Source organism: Podarcis pityusensis, assembly GCF_964106645.2.
Source record: "Podarcis pityusensis genome assembly, chromosome: 12".
Taxonomy (NCBI): domain Eukaryota; kingdom Metazoa; phylum Chordata; class Lepidosauria; order Squamata; family Lacertidae; genus Podarcis; species Podarcis pityusensis.
Genome location: NC_138037.1, coordinates 23,300,261 through 23,327,439, shown reverse-complemented (window position 1 = coordinate 23,327,439; position 27,179 = coordinate 23,300,261). Strand labels below are relative to the sequence as shown.

The 27,179-nt window shown below is 41.4% G+C and overlaps 1 protein-coding gene across 10 annotated transcripts in view; it reads right to left on the bottom strand.

Annotated features, from left to right (window-relative positions):
* NEBL (nebulette) overlaps window positions 1-27,179 on the bottom strand; it is a 179,149-nt gene that overhangs the window by 42,165 nt on the left and 109,805 nt on the right. For 7 of the 10 annotated variants that reach the window (XM_080974395.1, XM_080974399.1, XM_080974398.1 and 4 more), the window contains exons 1-6: window positions 26,930-27,059; window positions 26,572-26,680; window positions 8,016-8,295; window positions 7,856-7,927; window positions 5,789-5,893; window positions 3,574-3,684 (exon numbers count right to left, since the gene is read on the bottom strand). The exons of the other annotated variants lie outside the window; for them this stretch is intronic. In XM_080974395.1, coding sequence (XP_080830521.1) covers window positions 3,574-3,684; window positions 5,789-5,893; window positions 7,856-7,927; window positions 8,016-8,084 — 357 coding nt within the window. In that variant the 5' untranslated portion in view covers window positions 8,085-8,295; window positions 26,572-26,680; window positions 26,930-27,059. Of the gene's footprint in view, window positions 1-3,573; window positions 3,685-5,788; window positions 5,894-7,855; window positions 7,928-8,015; window positions 8,296-26,571; window positions 26,681-26,929; window positions 27,060-27,179 lie in introns of those variants that run through there. 10 annotated transcript variants of the gene reach the window in all.

Genomic DNA, 27,179 nt, shown 5'->3' with positions numbered 1-27,179 from the left:
AACTTCATAAAGTGGTTCAGATTCACCCCAATCTCATTTTGAATCCAAACTGAATGTAAATTGTGTCCAATCAGATTTACTGAGCCAACATTTATAGATATGAATATGTGCTTTTAATTAGTTGGTATGCCATAATATTTAATACATATTCAAGAAAGTTGAAAGTTCTGTTTATTCCAAAAATGGATTACACTGCTATACCACCACTCTTTCTTCAATCTTGAATGTAGAACACAGGATTTCCACAATTCATCATTTTCAGAAACATTACTTCAAGCATATTTGCCAAGAGCTTGAAGAAATGTTAGCTATAAGGAAGAAAATTGAACAGTCTGTTGACATGCTCTAATTTTCTATTTTCCTTGGGTCATTTTGTTTCCCCGATAAGGATCAAGCATTGGAATTTTCTGTCAAAGTGATGGAATGTATGTGAATCAAAACCTTTGTCCTGGTTTTTTTTCCCATCATTTCCTCATTCATTTATTTCAAGCAGTTTGTCTTTCATTGTGATATTTTTTAAAATACTTTTGAGGAGAGCAGGAAACCTGGAAATCTGTTTCCTTGTTTTCCAGAAAAACAAAGGACCTAACTATCTGTTAACTACCATATCACAATGCTCCAAAATATGATGTTATTTATTCTGATACTGTTTTGACAGTATACAGACATAACAGGCCAAAAAAAAAAAAAAAGAAAGAAAATGGGTGCCCAGTAATCCTCTTGAAGGAAGAAATGTTGGTTTGCAAAATCTCTTTTTCATATGCAAGTCAGCTAGAATCATCTCACAGCTATTTTGGTGCTCAGAAATTTGTTTACTTCTTCTAATGAATAAACAGTAATGCTAGTTAGGCTAATTGCTGATTAATCTCTTCAGTGCCACATTCAATGATCCCATACATATCCTCATCCTCCTTGACCCCTCTGCTGTTTTGCTACAGCTGATTACCTTTTCTCTTCCTAATTATTTTTATAGGGAGAAGGTCTTCTGCTTTCTCTCAGCAATCTGTTTTTGGCTCTCTGCTATTCTCTTTCCACATAGTCTATTAGGGTCAACTGAGTAGTGACTAAGCTGCTAAAATGCTAGCTAGACTCTTGGGAAGATTTGTAGTTAGTTGGCAGGCCATACCAAAATTGCATTTCTCAATCGTTCCTGGAGAAATGTGGCAAGTAGGCTGCAGCAGGGTTCTGTCCTGGGCCCAGTGCTGTGTTAACTTCTTAATAAAAGACTTGGGTAAAGGAAATGGGGTGAGGTGGTCATCATATTTGTAGATGTTGCCAAACTTGAAGGTATAGCTAATGGGTATGCACACTGGCCAAATAACAAGGCAAATTGGGGAGATTCATAAGTTGTTTTTTCCTCCTTCAAAGTGCAATTTAAAAGAGGTACTTTTCTGTTCTATTGTTGGTTGCTGTTGCTGGCAACCATCTGACTTGAGAGACAATGGAGTGCATCTCCAGGGGTGAAGTCAAACAGCTGTGTTAGCAGCACCAATGTAACTTCCCTGGGGCACAGGCCTGGGCAGTGTGTATGGAGGTCATGGCTTGCCCTACCCCTGGCTCTTGGTCACAAGCAACATTTTTTAAAGACAAACAAACATCAAATTAGGCACTGAGCAATATAATGTTCTTTCCATCTTCTGTGACAGTACTGTAAGTCATGGAGGACACCGGAGCCACAATAAATATAGAGAAAAGGCAAGGAAAGCAAGAGGGAGCAGAATATAAATATTATCATTTTATTCCCTCCAGCATATGTCAAACCTGTCTGTGCACGAACACTGCACTTTTGGAAGATGCGAGTCTAGATGAAGGTGGTTTGGGAAGGGACAAATCTCAGCTCTGCTGTAAAACCACCATCTCTCCTTTCATTTTCCTTGCAGGCATAGTTTTTGGGAAACCCGACAAGAGGAAATTATTCCACTTTCCCTGGCTTTTGCAGCAGAATGCAGTGATTTATGTTACAAATGGGAAATAAATGTGTCTGCAGGTTTTATATTTTCATGCTACATCTAATATATATTATGTATGTCCTCTTAAAAAAAAGGATGTGTGTTTCAGAATAAATGTTTTAATAGCAGTTTCATTATTTAATTATTTAGGAATATGTTTTATACAAGGAACATCAACAAGACAGAGCTGCGCTAACAAACTTTATTTTAATCTTATAGTCAGTTTTTTATTGTATCTGTTCTGTTGTATCACTGAAGCGGGGGGGGGGGTGTACTATGTAAAACTGTATGCTATGCTGTTTTGGAACAGGGCCAGACAAGAAATGCATTGACAGCCAGATAAATTATGTTAATCTCATTTATAAATCAAACTAAGTATGTTATTTAAAAACATTCTGTAATTTACTGCTATCACAATAGAAAGCTCACTTAAACTCTTAACTCTTTGCAACCAGCAATTTTAAGAGACTGTATTGATTACAGATTTACCTGTTACTGTGCTGATCTAGATTGTTATAAGCTGTTTATTATACATCTGTTTCTCACAACCGTGATTGCAATTTCCTGTTTCCGCCTGCTTGTGGATACTTAAGGTGTACAAATCAAAGTCTATTTTTCGAATGTCTTCAGATTTCAAGCAGTATCGCTAAGAGCGAATGTTTTTCTCCCTTGCAAAAATCATTGCTGCCTTTCTTAAAACAATTTATTCTAGATTGAGATTTTTAAGGTCACTCTTCCTGAATAACATACATATAATAAGGAATAAGTATGAAAAGTCTTGTTTATATTTAAAAAAAGAGTATGGTTGTTCCTTCTTGGCGCCTCAAATGAGACAGCAGTGAGATGGCTCATCTGAAAAATGCATCTTTGAACCCAAACAAACTGTATAATTTCCCTTTTCTGGGTTAGGTGCTCAAATGTGTGGAGTGGCAGCCTAGCTTCAAACATTAATTGTCCAGAACCACTTTGATCTGGCTTATGAAGCAGGTTTGAGGCAGAAACTGCCTTGCTCACCCTGGCTGACTTAAACTCTATACCAAGAGATAGTCAGGAATGTGCAACCTTGCTGATTCTCCTGGATCAGCTTCCAATACCATTGATCATGGTGGACCTTCTGGGTCTTCTGTCTGGATTGGGAACTGGAAGAATCAAGCTGCAATGGTTTTGTTCCTATCTTAGTGGAAGAATCCAGAAAGTGGTGCTGGAAAATGTTTACTCCACCCTGTGGTATGGGTGCAGTGGGTGCCACTAAGTTCTATGTTGTGTCCTATGTCATTTTACCATTATCATAGAACTGCTGGTAGAGGCTGTTCAGAGAATTCCTGAAGTGGGAGTACTAGCCAGTCTTACCAGTTACTAACATTGCTGCAGACAGAACACTTCAGGGTGGATCATAGAGTAACTTGTACACTGGGACTCTGGGGAGGAGTAGGACTTCTAGACACATTTATGGGAGGCATGGAAAGGAATGGATAGAATGATTGACAGCTAACAAGTGGCGGCAGAAGGCCCCAACAAGTACCTAAAGGGGGGGTGCTTCCTCCATGTGCATAAGCATGTGTACCAGCAGGAAATGGATCAGGCTGCTTAAATATACAGTATACATTTTTTTTATAACAATTACTTTGCTCTGAAGCTGCGTAACTTCTTTTGCAAACACGCTGTCAATTGTGGCTGGCATCTGCTGATAGATTGAGTTGGAGAGGTCTTTCTTTGCACCTGCTTTGTATTGTGCCTAGAAGGAAGAGAAATAATGCAGCAATTATTTCAAACAGATTAAAAAGACATTTAGGATGAAAGGTTCAACATTATGCCTTTTGACAACTGGATATAAAAATAGATTTTGCCCATCTCTGCTAATAATCTTTATAGACATATCTTTGAGATTCTGATTGCAGCATTAAAAGTTCTTGTCTATGGTAAGCAGTTATCTTCACAGAATTTGTGGCAGACCCAATTGAAAGAGTTAATGTAATAATATATTTTTTAACCATATCTGCTCCGCTAGAGAGGCTCCCTTTTGTTTTCCAACTTCCATGACAGCCTCCACTCACCAATCCTGCTTCGTTTCTATTTACTGACCCTCTACAGACCAACCCAACTGAAGAACTCTATGTGATATATCCTACATGTGGAAGCCCAATGTTGTCCACCAGAGTTTTGTTTTCCTTGTGTTTGCTATATTAAATAAACATATTTTTAAAATAAATAAAAAGGGGAATGTAGGGGGATGTAGGTGAAGGCATTTCTTTCACAACCATTCAGAATTCTCAAACATGCACAAAGTCTGGAACATATTTTGATGTAAAACCTTTATGCAAAACCACACACTCTGCCCTGAATATTGTGGAATTTTGTTGTGTGTGTGTGTGTGTGTGTGTGTGTTCGCTATAGTCCATAAATATTTCTTGCACTGCCAAAACAAATAATGTTGAAGTGTTTGACTTGCATCTGGAATCAGTAAGACCCAAACAATATACACATAAAAATACAGAATGGCACACATATTGAGTATCTATAAATAGATCAAAGCACCTAAGTATTATGAGCTAGCACCCAACAGATTTATACTTGGTACATCAATAACATATTAAATAAATTAGAATTGCTAATTTTGTATCCATTTTACAGATTACTCTCTTGCACAATCTAACAATTCCATTTTTCGGCCAAACTTGGATTCTAAAATAATTCTAGCATGTTCCTTGAAATCATGCAATATCAATTTCCACTAATGTGTTTTTGAATTAAGAGTCCTATAAAAGTGACAGTTTCCAGAGGAACAGTCATGTTAGTCTGTTGTAGCAATTAAAGACTTAACTATTTCATTATGGAATAAACTTTTGTGGACACTGATCCATGTTCCTGGGAGGAGAGGGGGTAGTCGCAGTGATTCTGGGTAGGGGGAGGCATGGTGTGGTAGGTGGGGCAGGCCAGATAAGCAGTTAGTGACAGTGCCATGTGCCAGCCCCTCCTCCAACCTGGGGCGCTGTGATTGTCCTATCAGCCAGCCCTTGGGTCTGCGGCTGCTGCTGCTGAATGCCAAGACAACTCTGAATAAGATCCTCCTCATCCACGATCTGATTGTGGATGAGGGGGCCGATCTGGTCTGTATCTCTGAGACCTGGGCGGATAAGCAGGGTGGCACAGGCTATGTCCACCTGTATAGTCAGTGCAGCATCAGGGAAGACTTGAGGGACGAGGGAAGGAGTTGCTGTGGCTCATAGAAATGCCATTGCTCTGTCAAGGCTCTCTGTCCAGTTGAGAGGGATCTAGAATGTGTGTTCCTGGCACTAAGCAATCAGTACAGATTAGGGATTCTGCTCGTTTACCTCCCACTTCACTGCCCAGCAGTCTCCCTACCTGAGCTGACAGAGCTGGTCTCAGAGGCAGTGTTGAGGACCCCCAAACTGCCTGTTCTGGGGGACTTCAACATCCATGCCAAGGCTACTGGCTCTGGGGTGGCTCAGGACTTCACGGCTGCCATGACACCATGAGTCTGTCCCAACATGTGATCAGTCCAATGCAAGTGGCAGGCCACACTCTGCAGGCCAGTTGCCAATCTCCTCTTCTTGGGCAAGGTTCTTAAGCGGGTTGTTGCAGACCAGATCCAGGCACTCTTGAAGGAAACTGCCCTGTATGATGACCTCTGTCAGGAGAGAAGCAGGAATATGTATCCCTGTCAAGTCTCCTCAGTGGCTTTGGATACCATCAACCATAGTATCCTTCTAGAGCTTGCTGTCTGAGTTTGGAGTGGGTGGAAGTACTGGAACTGTAAATATTGCCACTCTGGGACTGTACATATTGCCAAACAATTTCCCAAATATTCTGTGCCTTACCTCAGAAATAAAGGCAGAGATGTTTTTCACATGCTTTAGCTGAGGGGTGTCAGGAACAAATATGCACTGGCCTTTAGATTTTTCATATGCTCCTTTATAATGGACCTGTAAATGAAGAATAGGATTGGAAAGGAGAAACAGTGTGTGCATGTATAAACTGTGTATAAATTGTTGGCCAGTGTTGAACCTTGCTGTAGTGCAAGACAAGCAAGCATGGTCTCATTGGGGGGCCAGGGTGCAGATTCCAACCAAGCAGATACCGAACCCACACTTGGGTTTGCTGTGGTCAATCCTCCCCCTCAAGCCCCTTATGGGGAGCCCCTATACTATGTTGATCCTGAGCAATGCCATTTCCACCCTCATACAATGATCTTCCGCCTATGAATTTCACTGAGGAAAGGTAGAAAAAGCCCCAACTAAGTGCTTATCAGGTTGAGAGAGAAAAATTCATTTCCAGCCCAAAATTGCTCAGTGAAGGCTCTAACCCGAGGTTGGGTGTGCCGAAATCTCTCAAACAAAATGGCTGTGATATCCAGGGGAAGCAGCCTTATATAGACTTTCCCCTCCTCTCTTCAGCAGGGGCTCATGGGAAAGCTTTTTCCCATGAGCCCATCACACAGAGAATATACTGGGTAAAATCTTGCCCCAGTATTTTGCTGCAATCTATGGGCCACAGCGCTGTCGGGCAAAGGCATCCCATGCTTTTAGCTTATATGTACCTCATTCAGAAAAGGAAACACAAAGCTTGAATCAGTGCTAGGAACTGGACATCAGAGAGATGTAAAGTGGCTAGATGAGGACACTTAAACATTTCAGTTATCATCACTATGCTCATAATGGCAGAAATCCAACAGATTTCCATTAAGCCAGTGAAAAGAGCTTTAGAAATCAATGATCTAGAGAAGAAGGTTCTTCATGGATATTCACTGTGGATCTGACAAGTTTCAATTTTGTGTATGTGATAAAAGCAGCAACACCACCCAACTTAAGGCACAATCCTGTTAAAGTTAAGCACAATTAAGTCTCGTTGTTTTGAACAGAAGACAGTTAAGCAAGTGACCAACCATGCCACTGAAATTAGTGGGTCTCAAGGAAAAACTAATACTATGGCCATGATACAGCCATAGTTAAGAATTTTCATATGTTCAAGATGGCTTCAGTATATTGTCTCAAGGCAGTTAAATATTGTTATCACCCTTTCACAGATGGTCGCACTGAACCTGAGAGATGATGGTATGGCCAATGGCTACCTCAGTGGAATCACAGTTGTGCTGACATTTATTTATTTGTTTAGTAAAATATTTTAACTCTGCCTTTCTTTCAAAGAGAAATCCAGAGCAGCTAATAAAATTTAAACACATATACAACATCAGAATATTTTTTTAAAAAACAATCAAAACCAAAGGTGTAAAAACAGCAACAAGGACCTCCAATAATAATAAAAAATGCAATGCCCCAAAGGTCTTCCTAAAGAACCACATACTGTCCAAATGGCACAGACCATGCAATGAAGAAGCCAGTCATGTCTCCCTAGGGAGGTTTTTCGGGGGCTTAAGTGACATGACAAAGATGAGTTCTCTATCTCAAACCCACCAAAAGAATGCCTGAAGCCAAGACTCATTTGCTCTGAAATGCACCAGCTCCATCTGAGCAATGATGTCGCAGAAAACAACATTCAGAGTTGCTGTGAAAAGGAGTCACTCATTGCTCAAATTCAACCTTCATGATGCCACTTTAAAGCCAACTTCTAAAAAAATTGGGCTCCACATTATTTAAAACCCCACCAGAATTTGTTAATGTATTCTGAATCAGCTTCTACTGACAACTTAGAAACGTTGGAACACTTTGCAAAGAAAAGGGAAAACTGAAAATGGCAAAAGCCAGTTTCACAATGCCGTTTTAAAGGGAAACCGCTAACCCTCTCACAAATATGCATACATATTTTTCAGGAACAAATTGGCCATTTCTACTTAGAACCTTGGATGCGTGCTTTTAAAATCTTGTCTAGCTGAAACATGACCAAAAATTTAATAAGGAATTAACACACTACTAAGAACCTTTACTTACGTCACTTATCATTTCAGTGCACCTTCTGGCAAGCTCCATGTTTCTATCCTCAATAACAGGCTTAAGGAACACCTATAGAAGAAAGAAGGCATGCCAAAAATGAGAAGAAATCACATAATGAATTCCCTAGCACTTTACAGAATGTATCAGAACCACCCACCTTTGCCTCAGAGTTCTCATCCTCCTCCTCACTTCCATTCTCCCTAGATTCTTGAAACGGCATTCTCATTTCTTCCGTTCAGTTAGAAAAATGGCAAAGTTCAGTAAGGTAAAACAGCTTGCACTCTACAACTTGTTGAATGCCTATGCTGGTCTGCTTCTACAGTGAGCTTAACGTCCCCGTGGTTTTTCCCTTATTTAGGCAATACTTCAAGGGTCTTATCTGAACAATTCAGCATGAGTGGAGTGAAAGGCGTCACAAATGTCCTTGCTATAGTGACCTGAAAACAAAAAAATAAAAAGAGTTAATACTTCCTTGCAACCAAGCTTAAAATATCTAAAACTGCACTTGATAATATTGAGCTTTAAACAAAAGTCTGCCCCTTAATTTTGTAAAATTGGCAGGATTGCAAAATTCTCAGGAGTGTGTATATGAACATACAGGAGAGCTAGTTGTGCACGTGCGAATCCAAGTACACACTTGCAACAACACCTCAAAAATACAATGTTATAGGTTTGAGGGGGGACTGCCCTAAACCCTAGAAATTAATAAACTGTGTGATTTTTATTATTTGGGGTATTGGAGTATTTGGAGTATAATTTGGAGCCAGTGGCTCATCTGGGATAGTGGTGTTAGTATTACAAAAGGTATTGATGGCCCAATCAAAGAGGAATCTTGGGCCTGGGCAGACAGAGGTTGCCAAGGTGGGGGAGGTGACAGGAAAAGAGTGTCTTTAGCAAGGTGTGATGGGAAGAAGAAGGCAGAACAAAGGGAGGTATCTATCTTGGGCAGCCTGCCTGCAGTCTGGCTGGGAGAGGTACTTTGGGCTGCTGTGCTTCACTGCTGTGGGGAACAAGCCCCTCTTGAGATAACTATGCTGTAAGATCTGGACACCCTCCATCTAAATTCAGGTGTAAATACGTTCTTGTTTTTAAATCGTATTTCTTAAAGCTACAACATCCTCTGTCACACCTTCAATTTTCCAAAGGAACACAGACCCTGATTGAGGGCCAAGACCCCAGGAATCCCATGCACAGCTCAGCAGGGATCAGAGACCATTGACCAACTATGTCAAACCCCCACTGCTAATTACAAGACTGTCTTGTATACAAACAGCAAACATAGCTTTCTGCTTTTCCTACAAAAATTCCTTCCTGTAGCACCTTAAAGACCAACTAAGTTAGTTCTTGGTATAAGCTTTCGTGTGCATGCACACTTCTTCAGATACACTGCATGCACACGAAAGCTTATACCAAGAACTAACTTAGTTGGTCTTTAAGGTGCTACAGGAAGGAATTTTTTTACTTCGACTATGGCAGACCAACACGGCTACCCATCTGTAACTGCTTTTCCTACAGATTTCCCAGAAAGCTGTATAGTTCAAATACCGGGAGAGGGGGGTGTAGTTGTACAGTAAACCTACATTACATTTTGAAACATTTTCCCGAAAAGACTCTTGTCATTTTCAATGAAGGCAACCTGGTTTACTTAACAGGTGAAAGTTACAATATGGTAAAAGCATACTAAAAACCTTCTAAGATATACTGCGAAGAATTTTTAAAAAGCGGTTCTACAGAATGACTTTGATCGTACAATAATACTGCATTGGGATACCAGCCAGGGCAGCATTTACAGTACCCTCTGTTGGTGTTGTGGACTAAGTGCCTAAGTGCTGAGCTAGAAATACTCTGTAGCTTGTCCTACTTTCCCTGCTATCCCTTTCCCATACATGAACTTGCTGAAGGTTCATTTTCCTGTGTTTACTTATCTGGGGTTGTTCTTGCTTTCTAGACGCACTGAATATATCATTCCAAGAGGACACAGAGTACTCATCTGTGTGCTCGTGTTCTTGACACACCTTCCCAGAGCCTATCAAGGTGGCAATGCGCCCTACTTTATAGAGGACAGTACTCTGTTTGAAGGGCAGACAGAATACAAGGAATACCCTGTTGGAAGGGATGCTTGGGTCCAAGTCAAGTAGAACCAAATGAAGGGAATGCAAAGTTAAAGTGTTGGCCCAGGATCTAGGAAACATCGCTTTCAGTTTTTTTTGTTTCTCATTATTCCAGCCTGAAAGTCTAGAATAATTTCTGCAACAGCTTGTGATTTATTTTTTTTAAGTCCTCATAAAAACTCTTTTAAACGTTTTGATATGCATTTTTTCCAAATATTCACACTTTTGCAAAGCAATGTTTTTTAGTATAATGCGTTTTTGCATGTTATTTTCAACTATGCATTTTTAAATGAGCTCTTTACCATACTATTTGCATTTTTAATATACATTACTATGTATTATGGAGAACTGGAGTGGAAATTTTGAACGATGGCTATGGTTAAGTCTGCATATTATTTTGGAAACTGCAAATTAGGTAAGTTTCTCCTCCATTCCCAGATAGAAGGGCCCAATGGTACCATCACTAGGTATGGCTATTCCAGCCTCTGCGAGTATTTGGCTGCCTAGGCAGATGACTACAATTCTACAGCTCATCACATTCAAGCACAGTTCTGACACTAGCAGTTCTTGTCCTAACATCCTTTCTCCACCAGTGCTTCTCCCCCGAAATTGCCTTGCCCAGCTATTACTCTCCTGGTGAGACCTCCAAGGCTACAAGTAAACTTATTGAGAGAAAAATGGCTGGGGGAGGCTGTTTCAAGGACACGTTTGGCACCGCACTCTTTCCTACCTTTCACTGTAAATCTCCTCCACATGGCTTTATAGGCTGTCAGCACAATCCACATGCTAACACATAGGCTGACCCTAACCCTGGAGAGAAACGAGGATGTCGTTCCAGAGAACTGACATAAAATGAATTGACAATGTAATGGCTAGCAATAATTAGGTAAAGGGAAGTTAGGCTCCCTACGAAGAACGCTACCCAACAAGGAAACATGGTTACCTTGACAACAGGGAGATGGTGATAAATATGGCTCTTTCTTGCAACCTCCTGAAAAACATAATTCTGCCTACACATTGTCAAATATCTATTTTACAGTTGCCATACTACATTCCAACACATGCAGCTGCAGCAGCTCTGTGAGTACAGTTAGCATATTTTAGGATCTAAATGACAATTTAATGCCGGTAAAAAAAAGGTTGTATACCCAGCAATATATATATATATATTCATTTGCTACATAGAATGCTTTGCTTTGCAGGCACTCCTTGATCAAACCATATGAAACTTTAGATTTCACAATTCATCGGGAGGGGCGGAATTATGAACACTTAAATAGAAACAGGCTTTTGGGCTGCATAGTTCAGGAACACACAGTGTAAGCTCAAGAGATAATATGCATCAAAATTTCCAAATTAAACCTGAAACTAGGCAGACCAAGTGGTCGGAGGCAGTATAAGGCAGCTTCCTCTGCTCCCGAGTTCCTGTTGGGAACTTGCATCTCTATGAAGCCTTGGGACTATCCGCCCAGTGTCTCATGAAGCATCACACTGTAGATGTCTTACAATACTTCAGTTTCAAAAATGGAATTGGGGCTACAAAATCCAGACTCCTGCCCTAGGGCATTATCCATGCAAGCTGCTGACACAGCCCATTCACTGTCCCACTTCCGTGAAGAAGCACACAAGGCTTTGGATTGTCACCCTTCATGGGAGCAGAGCTCCGATTGGCTGGAGGGTTAGCATGCTTTTTGTCTTCATCCTGAATGGGATCTAAATCATGAGTTTTCATTGATTAAATTGGCTGTTTTGGTCATAAAGGAACTTTGGTAGAAGAGCCAGGGCAGATATGGCTTTTCAAAATGACCTTTAGCTCCTATTTTTTCTAAGGATAAAAGCTTAAAGGGTAAAGGACCCCTGGACGGTTAAGGCCCCTGTATTTTTAATTCTCCAAAATGCTGGTAGGCCCGATGTGAATCCCAAGGCATTTCTGTGGAAACAATGGAGTGTGGGTGGCTGCAGATGGCCCAGCACATAACTTCATTTTCTAGTGCACGTAGTGACTTGCTGGCGCCCAATCATTTTGGGCATCATTTCACTTTAGAGTCACTTTTTTGCTGTAGACACAGACAACTTTCTCACTTAAAGGAGAGCTTGCACATCTTCAGAGTACTGGACATACGTTGTATTGAAGACATATTGAAGGGACAGTGGGTTGACTTTCTTATGGGGAAAGCAAGTTTAAAGCTAAATGTGCTTTAGGCAGTTTAGGTGGCAAGGGACTCTTTAAATAATTTAGGGATCTGTCATGGTTTGCTCTGGTGTGGATCTGTCATGGTATCTCATGACTGGGCAGCTGTTTGTTTAGTGGAGGGATAAGACAAGCTTATAATAAGGGGCTTGTTCTCTGCCAGATAATGTAAAAGATTCCCCATGGGCATCTTTTTGAATTTTCTGCATCTGTAATGCATATGGAGAACATACATTAACTTTTAATTTCATGGACCTTTTGGCCCTAGGTGCATGTGTATAGTTTCATAGGTCTGGAAAAGCAAGCTCTAGCCCACAACAGTGATTGCCACAATAACTCTGTTAATCTTCAAGGTGCCACAAGTTATATTTCCTGCAACAAGTCAATATGGCGACACCTTCAGAAGCTGTCTTGAATATTATCTACCACCATATATTATCACATATTAAGCAAATTAATATGTGCGCAAGCAGCACAATAACATTTAGTGTAACGTGCAGCTAGTTTAATAATTCAAGCATTTACATTTTACCCCTGGAGGAAAGTGTTTCTATCTCTTTAACAGCAGCCGAGTGTCAGCCTGCACTCTTAAACATGCCAGGAGTTTTTTTAGTTGTTTTAAAAATAAACTGGTGCTGTGGGGAAATCACTAGAGAAAGAGTTTTAATAGGGCAACCTAATCAAGACATATTTGGGGTCTTTGTACATTTTATTAATTGGGGTTCCATACCCTTCCGCTGTGGGTTAAACCACAGAGCTTAGGGCTTGCTGATCAGAAGGTCGGCGGTTCGAATCCCCGCAACGGGGTGAGCTCCTGTTGTTCGGTCCCTGCTCCTGCCAACCTAGCAATTCGAAAGCACGTCAAAAGTGCAAGTAGTTAAATAGGTACTGCTCCGGCAGGGAAGGTAAACGGCGTTTCCATGCGCTGCTCTGGTTCGCTAGAAGCGGCTTAGTCATGCTGGCCACATGACTCAGAAGCTGTACGCCAGCTCCCTTGGCCAATAAAGCGAGATGAGCACCGCAACCCCAGAGTCTGCCACGACTGGACCTAATGGTCAGGGGCCCCTTTACCTTTACCTTTACCCTACCAGTTACTGAACATCTGCTCCAGTGCTCAGTAGAACTTGGCAGCTACAAGACAGAGCAGTCAGGACTCAATAAAAACTAGAATTAGCCTTGGAACCCGATTTCTTATCTGGGCACATATAGTGCATAGATAAAGTACCTGGCACCTGCAAGACGTGTGCTCTGCAACTGAGTTATGGGCCTGTGCAGAGAGCTTTTCCTCCTTTCATATAGCAGCCATGACATCGGTGGAGGAGAATGTGATTCATTTCTTAATTTTCCTGAGATACTAGCCTATAGGGGCTGCTGTCTTCTGCTCTTGGCACTTGGTCCTTTTTTAGCTGTGAAAGACAGGAAGTGGACTAGGCATGTCAAAACTAAAGAGACTACAACCATAATCTTAGAGTGGTGGTGATGCACTAGGAGGGCTCTGCATAAATGGTTATTTCATTCAGCCATAACCTGGGTGAATCATCCTATGAAGCAGCGAATTCTGAATGAACCATATGGAAGTACCCTTAGGTGCTATCTAAAATGAACAGCTCAATGAGCGACATTTTCAAAGTGTAATTAGCTTAAGATAGTTTTATGTGATTTTTAAAAATGTGAATTTATTCCAAACCTTTGACCTACTATTTCAAACTACAGGTAAGTTGGTTGCTGCCTTAAAACACAATGTGTTAACAAGCAAATTAACTTTAAAATGTGTGGAAGGTGGCAGATCTATTATTGACCTGCTGCAAGATAAAATACCAGTTATTTTGCTTTTTATAAGCTTTCATTTGGGGTTGCGACTTTCTTGCTTTAATTTACAGAACACTCTTTCTACTTGTGATGCACTGCTGTTTACAGCTGTCAATGCTTTTGAAAGCATCTGCGTTGATAAGTACAAATATGAAGCTATACAATTCTCTGCATATGCTTAATTTCTAGCTTGCGTTTGGTGACATTAGCTGTGGAGTGGTTTAAATTACTAACATAGTGAAGCAGGATTATTGCATGTTAGATTTAAAAGTGTGTTAGGAAATGAAATAAGGCTCCATGTTGGGAAAGGTATGTATAAATAAGATTTGCCGTTTCCCTCTTCTGCCTCCTGGCAAAGCCTCATGCCATTTTGATTTACAGATTATTATCTCTGGGGTTTTGATGAGACTTAAAAGTCGCCTCTCATGCTCTAGAAAAATCCACAAAGCTCATTGGTACAGATTCAAACCAGCCCCTGGTGCTAGATAGTATTTTTTTTTAACAGAAAGGCAGACTCTGGCTGCCTATGAGATCATCAGAAAGATAAAAGCCTAAAAGCTCATCCAAGTTATGCCCTTGGCCCTCCTGGAAATTAACTTTCTGGTGACAGCCTGAATATGTAAACCTTAATAAATAAGCTATTGGTTTGAAAAAAAGAATCTGTCCTACTTCATCTTGTCACTTGCAGCCTATATTGGATTGCATTTTTGTGTCACCTTATCTGTTCCCCCTTATTCCTTTTCTTACTGCCACAAGTTCATATTCATGCTATGCTTATCTTCGTCCATTCCTGCCATTCTCAGCGACTGGAACAGTCTGTCTTTCACTCAGTGCAGATGCCGTTCCTCCTTCTAAAAACCTTGCTCCAATCTACCACAGGCTCTGGCTACAGTCAGATCATTCGTTTATTTTTAAAACTTAAATTTCTATTGCACTACTGTACAGAAGTCTCTTAATGTTACAAATAATAGACCAAAAGAAAAAACCAAACACCATGGCCTTAGATGAGACTATAAAATTATTTTACAGTTCATAAAGTTCACAAAGACATGCAGCCATGATGTTGCCCAATAATGTAGACCTACTCACAGTGTGCTCAACCCCTGTGGACAAAGACATGAGGAATGACAGGGGGAGCAAACAAGACACAACAACTTTCTGGGATTAATATTTGGTCACAAATTTGGTCACAATGATGCAGATAAGCTTTGGCTTAGGCACTGGGTCTATCAGCCTCCAGAGGGAGGAATGGACAGGGCTAGGCCTGCCACCTCAAGATGCAGGTCAACTAAGCTGGGCCTCCCCTTGCCACTACTCAAAGTTCTATGGCCCTATTGCTGCCCACGTGGCTGCAGGACAGAAACTTCCAATCAGACCCCTTTACCGGGGAACCCTGAGATCGCACCTGCTTGGGGTTGGGGTAATGCACTAAATCACCCCAGACGCAGAACTGGACTAGGGATTCCACCCAATGCCTTATCCACTGAAAGTTGTGGTGATTGCTATGAGGAAAAACCCCAAACAGGCCCGGCTCCAAAGACAGTGACTACCTTAAACCACAGCAAGGTTTTTTTACTGGTGTCTAAAGAATAACATGTAGGGTGGGCAAGTGGGTTGCTCTTCTGTTGACTCAGCTGAGGATCCGCAGCACAGCCATCTTTTATTCCCTGGTAGTGGACCGTAGTGAAGACTTGCTCCCTCCAGTCTGCTGCCAAAGCTCTACCCACCCAAGGCCCTGAATAGGTGAAAATTCAAATTGTTCCCTTGGCAGGCTATTCCAAGAGCCATCATGGCTGGCCACACAGCAGCCCAATGATTGGCCGTGAGGGCAAAGGGAGGGATGTCCACGATGGGCCACAACCAGAGGCACCCCAAACTGGATAAGCACCACTTGTCAAACACTGGTCTATTCATCACAGTACTGACTACAGTGGTGCCTCGCAAGACGAAATTAATCCGTTCTGCGAGTCTCTTCGTCTTGTGGTTTTTTCGTCTTGCGAAGCACGGCTATTAGCGGCTTAGCGGCTTAGCGGCTATTAACGGCTTAGCGGCTTAGCAGCTTAGCGGCTATTAACGGCTTAGCGGCTATTAACGGCTTAGCGGCTTAGCGGCTTAGCGGCTTAGCGGCTATTAACGGCTTAGCGGCTTAGCGGTTATTAACGGCTTAGCAGCTATTAACGGTTTAGCGGCTTTAAGAAAAAGGAAACAAACTCGCAAGAACTTGCAAGACGTTTCGTCTTGTGAAGCAAGCCCATAGGGAAATTCGTCTTGCGGAACGACTCAAAAAACGCAAAACCCTTTCGTCTAGCGAGTTTTTCGTCTTGCGAGGCATTCGTCTTGCGGGGCACCACTGTACTCTGTCAGGGGAAAAGGTGGGATATAAATATTATAGCAACAACACTCTGCAAGTGGCATTCCAACATCTCAAACAAAGAAAGGTCTCTCTCATCACCTGCTACCTGATTTTTTAAACTAGACAAGCCAGGGATTAAACCTTGAATGCAAAGAATGTGCTCTGTGTGCACAAACATGTTTAGGGCTTTGTTAGCCGAACGTTTTAAAGGAACTTATGATCATTTAAAATGCCTCGTGCAACTTATAAAAGATGTTATATCTAAAAGCAAAATAATTATGCGGTACTATCTCTACCCAAAACAGTAGCTATGATATCTGGATAATTATGAGAACTTTCGCCGTCTTATAAAATCCATCATATGAAAACTGGAAACCATAGAATCTAAGTGCATGACATCATGAAAAGGATCAGCAGGGTGAAGGCATGTGTAATGTCTGCTTCAGTATTATTTCATGTCTCATCCTAGCCCTACCACTTACAAATCAGACAGGGTCAGGAAGTAACAGATTAATGCTTTTTTCCATCAAACTGCAAAACACTATGCTTTTCATTAGCTAAATCTAGGGCATAAGTATTAAATTAATCTTCTCAAAATAAAGTTAATACTATGGATTTACAGCTCTGTGTAAATGTACCATCTGCATTCACACATAGCTCTTAAGCCGTAGATTGTTTTAACCATGCTTTGTTCACAGATAAGCAAACAAGCCAAAGCTTAGTTTTCCAAGGCTTGATTTGTTTTCTAGCTGCTCCTGCCTATAGCTTGGTGAGCATCTAGAATGAGGTGGCCAAACAAACCAAGCCTATGGGTTGGGGCATAATGCCAAACCAGAGTTTAAACAATCCATGGTTCATAAGCCAACAACAAACCTTGACTTCACATTGTGTTTTGTTGCCAGAATAAAACCCTATGGTTATTCTGTTCAGTTGGGTTAGACGTTGAAACAAATCACAATTTGGTGAAACAATGCATGGCTTTGCATTATAGGTGAACCAGGCCAAACGCTTCATCATGTTCCTTGGAGCACCTCATGATTCCTCACTCAGACCCACAAATCCCATTTCTCAATTATAGAAGCACAATGAACTTCTTGAAATATTAGGAAAACTCTTTCCTCCATCACCAAACTCATTTATGCCATTGATAACATGCATTTTATCTGTCAATGGAAAGACAAAACAGTCCAGTTTGCAAACTATGGCTTAGTGCAAACAAGTAGGTTCCCAAAATAAAATTATGGCCAGCTGCTGCCAGAATTAAGCCATGGTTTGGTTTAGCATTACCTTTTAATCTTGAATAATCTTTGGCTTTATATAATGTCAGGCAATGGACAAGTGGGAATCCCTTCTCACCAGTCAAATGTGGCCCGCAGAGAGTTTATCTGGTCAACAGGACTTCTCCACCTCTATTCTGTAATCTAGTTTTACACTACCCTAAAACACAAAACCAACTCATTTGGAGGAGCTTATATAAAGCCCTTATTATGGTTGAATAAAGTCATTATCATGCTTGGATCAGTCTCTTCTGAGAACACAAATATTTGTCTCACTGGTTGGACTGGAAATGTCTGTTCCTAAATGCTCCTAAAGCAGAAGTAAACATTAGAATTTTCCTGGGGATTTTCCTACTAGTCAACAGTTGCTCTATTGATAGCTTTGCTGATCTGAAGAATGACAGACTAGGCTACTAGCTTCCCCTCAGTTATTGCCACAGATCCTCAAATATTTGATGAACAGTTAAAATACTAGTGACAGCCCTTGAGATATTTGAAGATGGCTTTCATATCTCCTCTAAGTCTCCTCTTACACAGGCAAAACATACCCAACTCCCTCAATCATTCCTCATAAGGCTTGGTTTCCAGACCATTTATAATCTTTTGCATGTTCTTCTGCATGCCTTCTACTTGTCAATATCCTTCTTAAATTTTGGTGCCCAGAACTGGACACAGTAATCCAGGTGGGGGTCTGACCAAGACGGAATAAAGGTAAAGGTAAAGGGACCCCTGACCATTAGGTCCAATCGTGGCCGACTCTGGGGTTGCAGCGCTCATCTCGCTTTATTGGCCGAGGGAGCCGCTGTACCGCTTCCGGGTCATGTGGCCAGCATGACTAAGCCGCTTCTGGTGAACCAGAGCAGTGCACGGAAACGCTGTTTACCTTCCCACCAGAGTGGTACCTATTTATCTACTTGCACTTTGACGTGCTTTCAAACTGCTAGGTTGGCAGGAGCAGGGACCGAGCAACGAGAGCTCACCCCGTCGCGGGGATTCAAACCGCCGACCTTCTGATCGGCAAGTCCTAGGTTCTGTGGTTTAACCCACAGCACCACCCGCATCCAAGACAGAATAGAGTGGTACTATTACTCCCCTTGAATGCTTTGCCCATTGTTACTGTTGCTTATTCCCTTTTGCTAATACATTTCATAATAGCCCCCAAGTATCCACTCAGAATAGCTTTAATAGAATTATACCCACAGGATTGATGTAAGAAAACTAAATATATGAACAAAAATAGGCTGAAATACACACTAAAGTAGAGAGTCCTTAAATACTTCTCACTTGAGAGAAAAGCCCTACATAGAAATATCTCCATCTGCCAATCAGACAGAGAGGTATGCTAAAAAAATCTTTCCCAGCACCACTGGTGCACAGATTGACAGGGCCAAGGACACAAACCACAGGAAGAGTGGTAAATGAGATTGCAGGTCAATATTTTAACTTCCTGCCCTTTTTTGGTCAATCAGTGAACCACATGTGTCCCCCTACAGATGTGTCTGCTCCTTGGGCCTCACAAATTGGCTCACCGCCAACCAGGCAACAAGCTACTCAAGTAAGCAGACCTTTTGCTACACTGAAGAATACAGCCCACAATAGTTTATTTACTCAAGTTTGGATACATTGCATCTGCTGTGTTGGCAAGTCATTAACAATTTCTAGGATTGTAAGAAATGATACATTATATTATATCCTCTCTCATATTCAGTAGCGTTTTCTCTTAAACATTTACAAGATCTACAGTTCAGCTGGGAGGCAATACTACATTCAAAATAAATGCAACAGGCAATAACAGTTTTGTGTAGCAATTTTCTAGTATTCTACAACTTTCATAGGTAACAACATCTCTTAAAATACCCCTATTTAAAATCATATTTTCATCCTACATATAAAACACAGGTATACAGTGAAGAACCTCAAGCATGCCTACTCACTTAAACAGAGCTAGGGTGAAATACTAACACCCCAGTGCACTTTTTATTTCAGATTTTACCCAAAAGTAGACGTACAACCTACTGTTGGTTTCCCTGCCTTCTGACCCAATAAGCATCAGTCCAAATAAGCATCAGTCTACACTGGATTTCTCCTTTCCAAAGTACCCCCCCGACTAATATTTGCATACTAATGCTGTAGTAAATCCAACTTATTTATAAGAAAACACCATTATGACCTCTAAAAGTAATAGCACACCATATTTTGTTTTAACAGATTCATAGTAGGCCCCCCATTCTCATCTAAGAAAACTCACTTTTCTCTAACGATGATCTTCCTGTAGTGTAATTTATATTGCATTTTGCTATACCGTATTGCAGCAACCTTAAAATCTCATCCCTGTCATACTTTAAAAGGAAGGTGTTCTGGCCATTTAACCCTGCTACAAAGTGTATCAAAGAATCAAGACTAATAAACAAACAAAACAAAGCCGGCGCATCCAAAAACCTCCGTTCGAAGTAGAAAAATGACTAGGAATCCAGTATTATTCATCTATATTTCAGCATTTTAAACACAACAGAAATGCTTCCCCAGTCACCAGGCAGATGATGAATCATAAAAATGCAATAAATAACTCCAAGGCCAAGGCAGGCATAGCAAGCTAGCAGCTGGAGAAAAAAAACATTTTGCTTTCTCCACCTTCCTCTTTTGCATGTTCCATTATGCTCCTCATAAGCTCCTTTGCTGACCTTGAGGAGAAAGGTAGGAGGACCACAGTATGGCACACACAGGCAGGTAAGAGGGCAGCACATTCCAAAGATGAAGATTTTTGGGGGCATCCTACTTAATTCATGCTCTCTCTCTCCCCCTTTAATCCACTTTGAATAGCAGCTCAGGTAGTTCAACAAGTTCACAAGCATTAGGCAAGTAATACATACAAAAGTTACTATGTCCCTTACTACTACAAGCTTGCCAATTGGCAGAAAGACGTTCATATCTGCACTTCAATCCCTGTTCATATAGAAACAGCCGGCCTTGATGTTAAAGGGAGAGCTGCGTGAGATTCAACTGACTGTGACTGCTCCGTGCAACAGAATGCCTTCAGAAAAAGTTAAGTTTATAAAATCCCTGGAAGGAGTCATACAGCCAAAGCAAGCTAACAAGTAAAGATGCAAGCTGTTCACGCTACAAGCAAGATGCAGAACTCAACATATGCAACCGCTCTGGCCAAAGTGAGAATTATCTGAATAATTCAAACACGTTGCCAAAATATTCTGCTCTTACTCTGTGCTAAAGATTAAGGCATGCAATACTATTTTAAGTGAAAACAAAATTGAAGAATATTTCATACAACTCCCTTAATTCTTTCCTGTTAAAAATGTAAGATGATTTCTGTGCATTTTATAACTATTAGGCCTTTAAAAGAATTTTATACAGCTATATCCAAAGATCTCAAGGTAAAACCTCAATAAAAAGGCAGAGTCCACTACAATTAAAAATTAAAAATATATTTCAACCCATCATAAAACTGTAAAAAGGTAAAGATAAAGGACCCCTGACAGTTAAGTCCAGTCGCAAACGACTCTGGGGTTGCGGCACTCATCTTGTTTTACTGGCCAAAGGAGCCAGTGTTTGTCCGCTTCCACAGACAGTTTTTCCAGGTTATGTGGCCAGCATGACTAAGCTGGTGAAACCAGAGCAGTGCACAGAAACGCCGTTTACCTTCCAGCTGGAGCGGTACCTATTTATCTACTTGCACTTTGACGTTCTTTTGAACTGCTAGGTTGGCAGGAGCTGGGACCCAGCAATGGGAGCTCACCCCAGCACGGGGATTCGAACTGCAGACCTTTCGATCGGCAAGCCCTAGACTCTGTGGTTTAGACCACAGTGCCACCTGCATCCCTGAAACTGTAGCCATCACTTAATCTGCTAGTTGCTCCCAAAGGACTAGGTAGATAGCCAAGTTTTAAATGGGCATCTGGATGTAAGAAGCATAGTCACCAGCTATATTTCTGAGGCAGGGAGTTTCATAAGTAGGGCATCATCAAACCATGCTGGGTATGACACCAAGAAAGGCTACTCTGGCAGATCTTAACATCTGTGCAGGACTCCTTCAAGTATTCAGGTCATTTAGTCATCTGGCTAGATCTGCTTGGCGTTCAGTATCTTCCACACACTGTTTGATGGGTTTTTTGGCTTGTTCGTAGCCCATGTCAAGTAGGATCTGTGGGGTGAAACCTAGAGTTGTCATTATGTAGGGATGCCATATGTCCTGATTTTCCTGGACATTACTGGGATTTCAAAGGCAGAATTGATGTCCAGGGTTTGAAATATGGCAATCCGACCTATGAGGTAAGGTTGCAGTGTTTAGGACTTTTTAGTTCAGAGAAAAAGCCAATAAGAGGGAACATGATAGAAGTTTATAAAAGTATACATAACATGGAGAAAGTGGAGAAAGTTTTTCTCCTTCTCTCATAACACTGGAACTTGGTCCCCATTGAAGCTGGATGTTGGAAGATTCAAAACAGGATAAAAGGATGTATTTCTTCCCGTAGCACTTAGTTAAGCAATGGAACTCACTCCCTTGGGAGACAATGATGGCCACCAACTTGGAAGGCTTTGAAAGAATTGGACAAATTCATTGAGGTTAAGGCTATCAATATCTATGCTCTGCCTCCATGGTCAGAGGTAGTAATGCTTCCAATTACCAGCTGCTGGAAACCACAGGAGAGTCCTAATGTGCTCAAATCCTGCTTGCTGGTTTCCCATAGGCATCTGGGTGGCCACTGTGAGAATAAGATGCTGGACTAGATGGGCTACTGGCCTAACCCAGAAGGAACTTATTACGATCTTGTTGCAATGGATATTATTTTTGTTGTGCAATAAAAGAACAGGGATTGGAAACCTCCAGGCAATAGATGCAGTCTAAAACCAGGTTTGACCAGGCCCTTTTGGTCTCTTCCAAACCTTAGCTGTTCAGCAGCAGGAAACAGCCAAGAGGGAAAGTGGATTCAGTGGCGTAGCGTGGGGGGTGCCAGGGGGGCCGGCCGCACCGGGCGCAACATGGGCGGGGGGCGCGCTCGCACTAGCAGCTCTCTGCCCCTACTAAAATCCACGGGTTAGGGAGCCCGCGCTCGCTCGGCTTGGCGAGGAGGTCGCGGAAGGGGGAGAGCGAAGCCTTCTGCCGCGGGCAAAAAAAGGAGAGGAAGCCGGGTGGGCGGGCGGGCGGGCTGGCTGGCGGGGGTCTGGCTGCGCCTGCTGCTGCCGGTGCAGGGCAAGGCAAGCAGAGCGAGGAGGAGAGAGAGGGGAAGGGGGGGGGGGGAAGCAGCTAGGAAACGCTGCGGTGTGGAGGAGGAATCAATTAAGGAGAGAAAGCGAAAAGCCTTGGAGAAAGGGAAAAAAGGAAAGAAAAGAGGCAGCTCCAGGAGAGCGCGGGGGAAAGAGAAGCCTCGCTGCTGCTGCTGCTGCTTGGGAGAGTAAATTACTGTACTTGCCTTGCCCCGGGTTAGGGGGCGCAAATTATTTGCCTTGCCCCGGGTTAGGGGGCGCAAATTACTTGCCTTGCCCCGGGTGCTGATAACCCACGCTACGCCGCTGAGTGGATTTGGTTTTATGCAAAATGTACAATTGTGATTCTATCTTCAGTAAGAGCGGCTGCAATATCAAGGAAGCAAGGAAATGTCTCAGCAGATTTGCTTTTGCTTCAAATATGCAAAAGATAGTCAATGCATTTTGCAGCTGCATGCATGCAATTTTCCAGATGCAATTGCTTTCAACAGCCATAATGCAGGGCTTGCAACATAGCTGTCTGCATTGGCTTTAATAACATCATTTTGCAGGTATTACTGAGTATTTTTTGCCTTTTTTGCATAGTCAGGATAACTAAAGTGTGTTGGAGCATTTCTATTTGTCTTTTCAGAAAATAAAAAGTAAAACCTGAACAATGTTTCTAAGAACATTTTTCTGTTTTCATGGGAAATAACTGCTTGTATGTGTGAGGGTCTAGCCCCACCCACTTTTAGAATACAGTTTTCCACTAGAGCAGGCATTACTCTTGTGCAGGCATGGCCAAACTTGGCCCTGCAGCTGCTTTGGGACTACAGTTCACATCATCCCTGACCACTGGTCCTGTTAGCTAAGGATGATGGGAGTTGTAGTCCCAAAACAACTGGAGGGCCAAGTGTTGCCACGCCTGCACTAGAGTAATGCTGTCCTTGGACTAAAAAAGCAGAAACACACCAACTCCAGAATACAGAATATTCTCAATTCTTAACACCAGCACATTGAGGCCAAAACTGGCTAGAATTGAAGCTGCAAGGAATAATCAATTAACTGGCTGGATTAATAGATTAAAAACCTATAGAATGATTAAAAGGTGTCTGAATAACTTAAAAGGTCTGAATAACTGGGCATGCGAGAGAAATATTAATATATTGATACAACTATTTCCTGGTGCAAAGTGTCACCTTAGCAAATGCATTCCCCCAGCCTTTGTTTTCTTCTGAGATGATTCCCATTATGACACACATCACCATTTAAAAAATATTGTTTTTAGCCATATTTAAATGTATACACAAATTTAACTGATCATTCAATTTTATTTAAACAGGCAATAGTCCTTTTAAAAATTAAGAGTTTGAATCCATCTGTACTGTGAAAGAGCCAGATTTAAAAGAAACATTGACATTGGTTTCCAAATGAGCACAGTTGGCTTCAGTTGCTGTGGTTTTTATTTATAGTAGGAAAGCTGTAGCATTTGCATCCTGAAGGGCAAATTATCTAAAGATTAGCAGAGAGACGTTGAAGGGGAGAAAAACACCTTTATGCTTCCTTTTACTCTCCATCAAATAAAGGAACTAGGATCTGTCATTGCTGCATAAAGGGCACATCAGTGCACAGGTCAATCTTCACTTCTCCTTTTAAGCAGAGAGAAGTATGTGTATGCATGAGATTAGAATTTTGGCTAATTAATCTACCAATTAAATGCATTATAGCTTTCACTCCTAATAAGCATCTGATATGCATGGAAGCTAAGATACAAACTACAGCACATTCTAGTTCTGAGCTTCCCCATAATCAGAGGACCACCCAACACAGATTTCCCCCATAGCTGGCAATGCACTCTTTTTTCTCCAGAGTTACATACTTTTAATTTGTGGACCTTTTAGCAATATCAAAATTATGTAAGTCTACCACATACTCCAGTATGAAAAGCTAAACGCCTACCAAACTGAATTGCTCAGTGATTCCATGCATTATTATTTTTTTACCTCATCATCACACCATGCAATTCATGAGTATGGATGGTATGTAATTATTAGGCTCCAGGAACGCAGCCCCATTTTGTTTCATTTTTGCTTTCATGTCTATTTTCAGTCCAGTAGAATCTATTAGAATAGGAACTCATGAATCCATTCATTTCTCAAAGCTGCATTGGGTTATTTAATACTTTAAGAGATCAGTGTGAACATCACTTGAAGAAGGTAAAGTAAATCGCTCAAATAATGCTCTGCAGTTTCCAAGTGGTGCTATGGACCTTGATTTAACATCTTTGCTTGCCAATTCTCCCTGCAATCTGTTTTATCAATTTCAGAGCACAGCTTATGCTTGAGCGAGTAAACAGGTTGCACAAATGTGCCAACAATTCTAATTATAGGGATTTTTTTTAAGTGTACAGTTAAAGCCAGAAACAGTGCACAGTACATCACCATCAGCAGATAGTGAATTTAGTTGTTGATATGGCTAGCTGTGATCTAAGAAACTTTCCAGTGCAATTTCCCTACAAGTAGCATATTGTTCTTCATATTTACAAATATGTAGCTCTCAGAATGATAAAGAGAAAAGCACACACACACACAAATGCAGCATTTCTGAAAATGTCAAATACTAAAAAGAAATACTGAGGCTAGAAATTCGGTGGTGGGGCAGGAAAACATCTGTTATCAGGATTTGATGGGAGTTGTAGTCCAAAACATCTGGAAGACGCTAGGTTAAGGAAGGCTGGCTTATACACTTTTGGGAAATGAGTCCATAGTGTAAAGGAATATGGGTGCCACCTTAAATAAAATATTGGGGGGGGTAGGTAAGCCTCATTTCGCATAATTGATCACATGACATGGTGTGCACACACCATTTGAATGGCAATGCCCATCAGCTTGGGGGGGTGAACACCCCTTGGCCCCTAGGGGTTGGCTCCTATGCAAAGGAATGTTTTCAGTGCTCCCAAAGGCTCGTGCAGAATTTTACTCTTTCTTTCTTTTCATCCTTTCAACAGCAGGTTCCTCTGTCATAACACAAATTAAAAACAAAACAAAGAAAACAATTTGTCTCTTGAGTTTCTCAAAGTGGTTTGTCTTTCAAGAACCACAAAGCCATTTGATTTCATAGAGCTCATTGCATGATTCACTGGATGTGGCGAAGCGGATTGTGGCCCATAAAAGCTTACGCCATATTAGAGCCAGCGTGGTATAGAGATTAAGAGTGATGGGCTAGGACCCTGGAGACCAGGGTTCAAATCCCTGCTCAGTCACAGTCTCTCAACCCAACCTACCTCACAGGGTTCTTGTGAGGAATAAATGGGGAGAAAGAGAACCATATACGCCAACTAGAGCTTCTTAGAGGAAATGTGGGATGTAAATGTAATAAATAAATAAAGGAGTCTTGATCTTCACTAAGTTTTACCCTGCGATTTGTTATTTGCCTTCAAAACAGCTGTATATTCTCCTCATTAACAACTTAACAGATAGCATTAGAAACACGTACATATATGTAATAAGAGATTTCATTTAAGGGGGTGGCGTGGAATTATACAACCATCACAATTTCCAGTACTGACCTATGCCCTTTGACGTCTTTGAAATTAAATTATAAGGTGTGCTTTCAGTCTGTGTCAGCAGAGGAAAACTACCTAACAGCAATGCCATTTAGCCCAAATTATTGGAGGTCGTTCAGTACCTATTGCCCGGAGACAGATAATAGGCATGCTAAATGCAAACGGATGCCATTTCCCCACCACCAGCACAAGGACAGTGTTGTCTTACCTTGGGCCAGGAACGCAGGGTGATAACGTCATCTGTGGTTTTGCTACTTTCTCCAGTCAGCAGGTGGAAGCAATCTGGTAAGTTCTCCAGTGACTGCCCATCAACAGTACTACATAAGAGCAAACCAATGTTTTTAGGAAACAATCAAGGGTGTGCGTGTGCACCTTTAGGCTGCCTTCCAGAGTAGATATCCTCCTTTTATATTTAAGCAGTCTTTGTGTCGATTTTCTAAACTCATTTCTTACTTCCGATGATTATTACATTTTTATTTATTCTTCACAAAATGAGGAAAAATGGAGACTGAAATACACTTTCATTATGAAAGTATCTAACATACGCCACAAAAAATACCAATTACAGGGGACAGGGGTGTAGAATGGTCCTGACCATGCAGTGTGAATGTACACCAAGCACAGAGACAGATTTGAGGCCCCCAAGTCAGTGTGTGTTCTCTCTCCTCAGCAGAATAGATGTGAATATTTTAGATCTGAAATATTGAAAAAAATAATTTATGAGCATCTTAAATCACACCACACAAATTGAAAAATGCACAGGCAATTTAAAATGGCCATCCAACCATGGAAAGGTGAACCAAAATGTCTAAAACT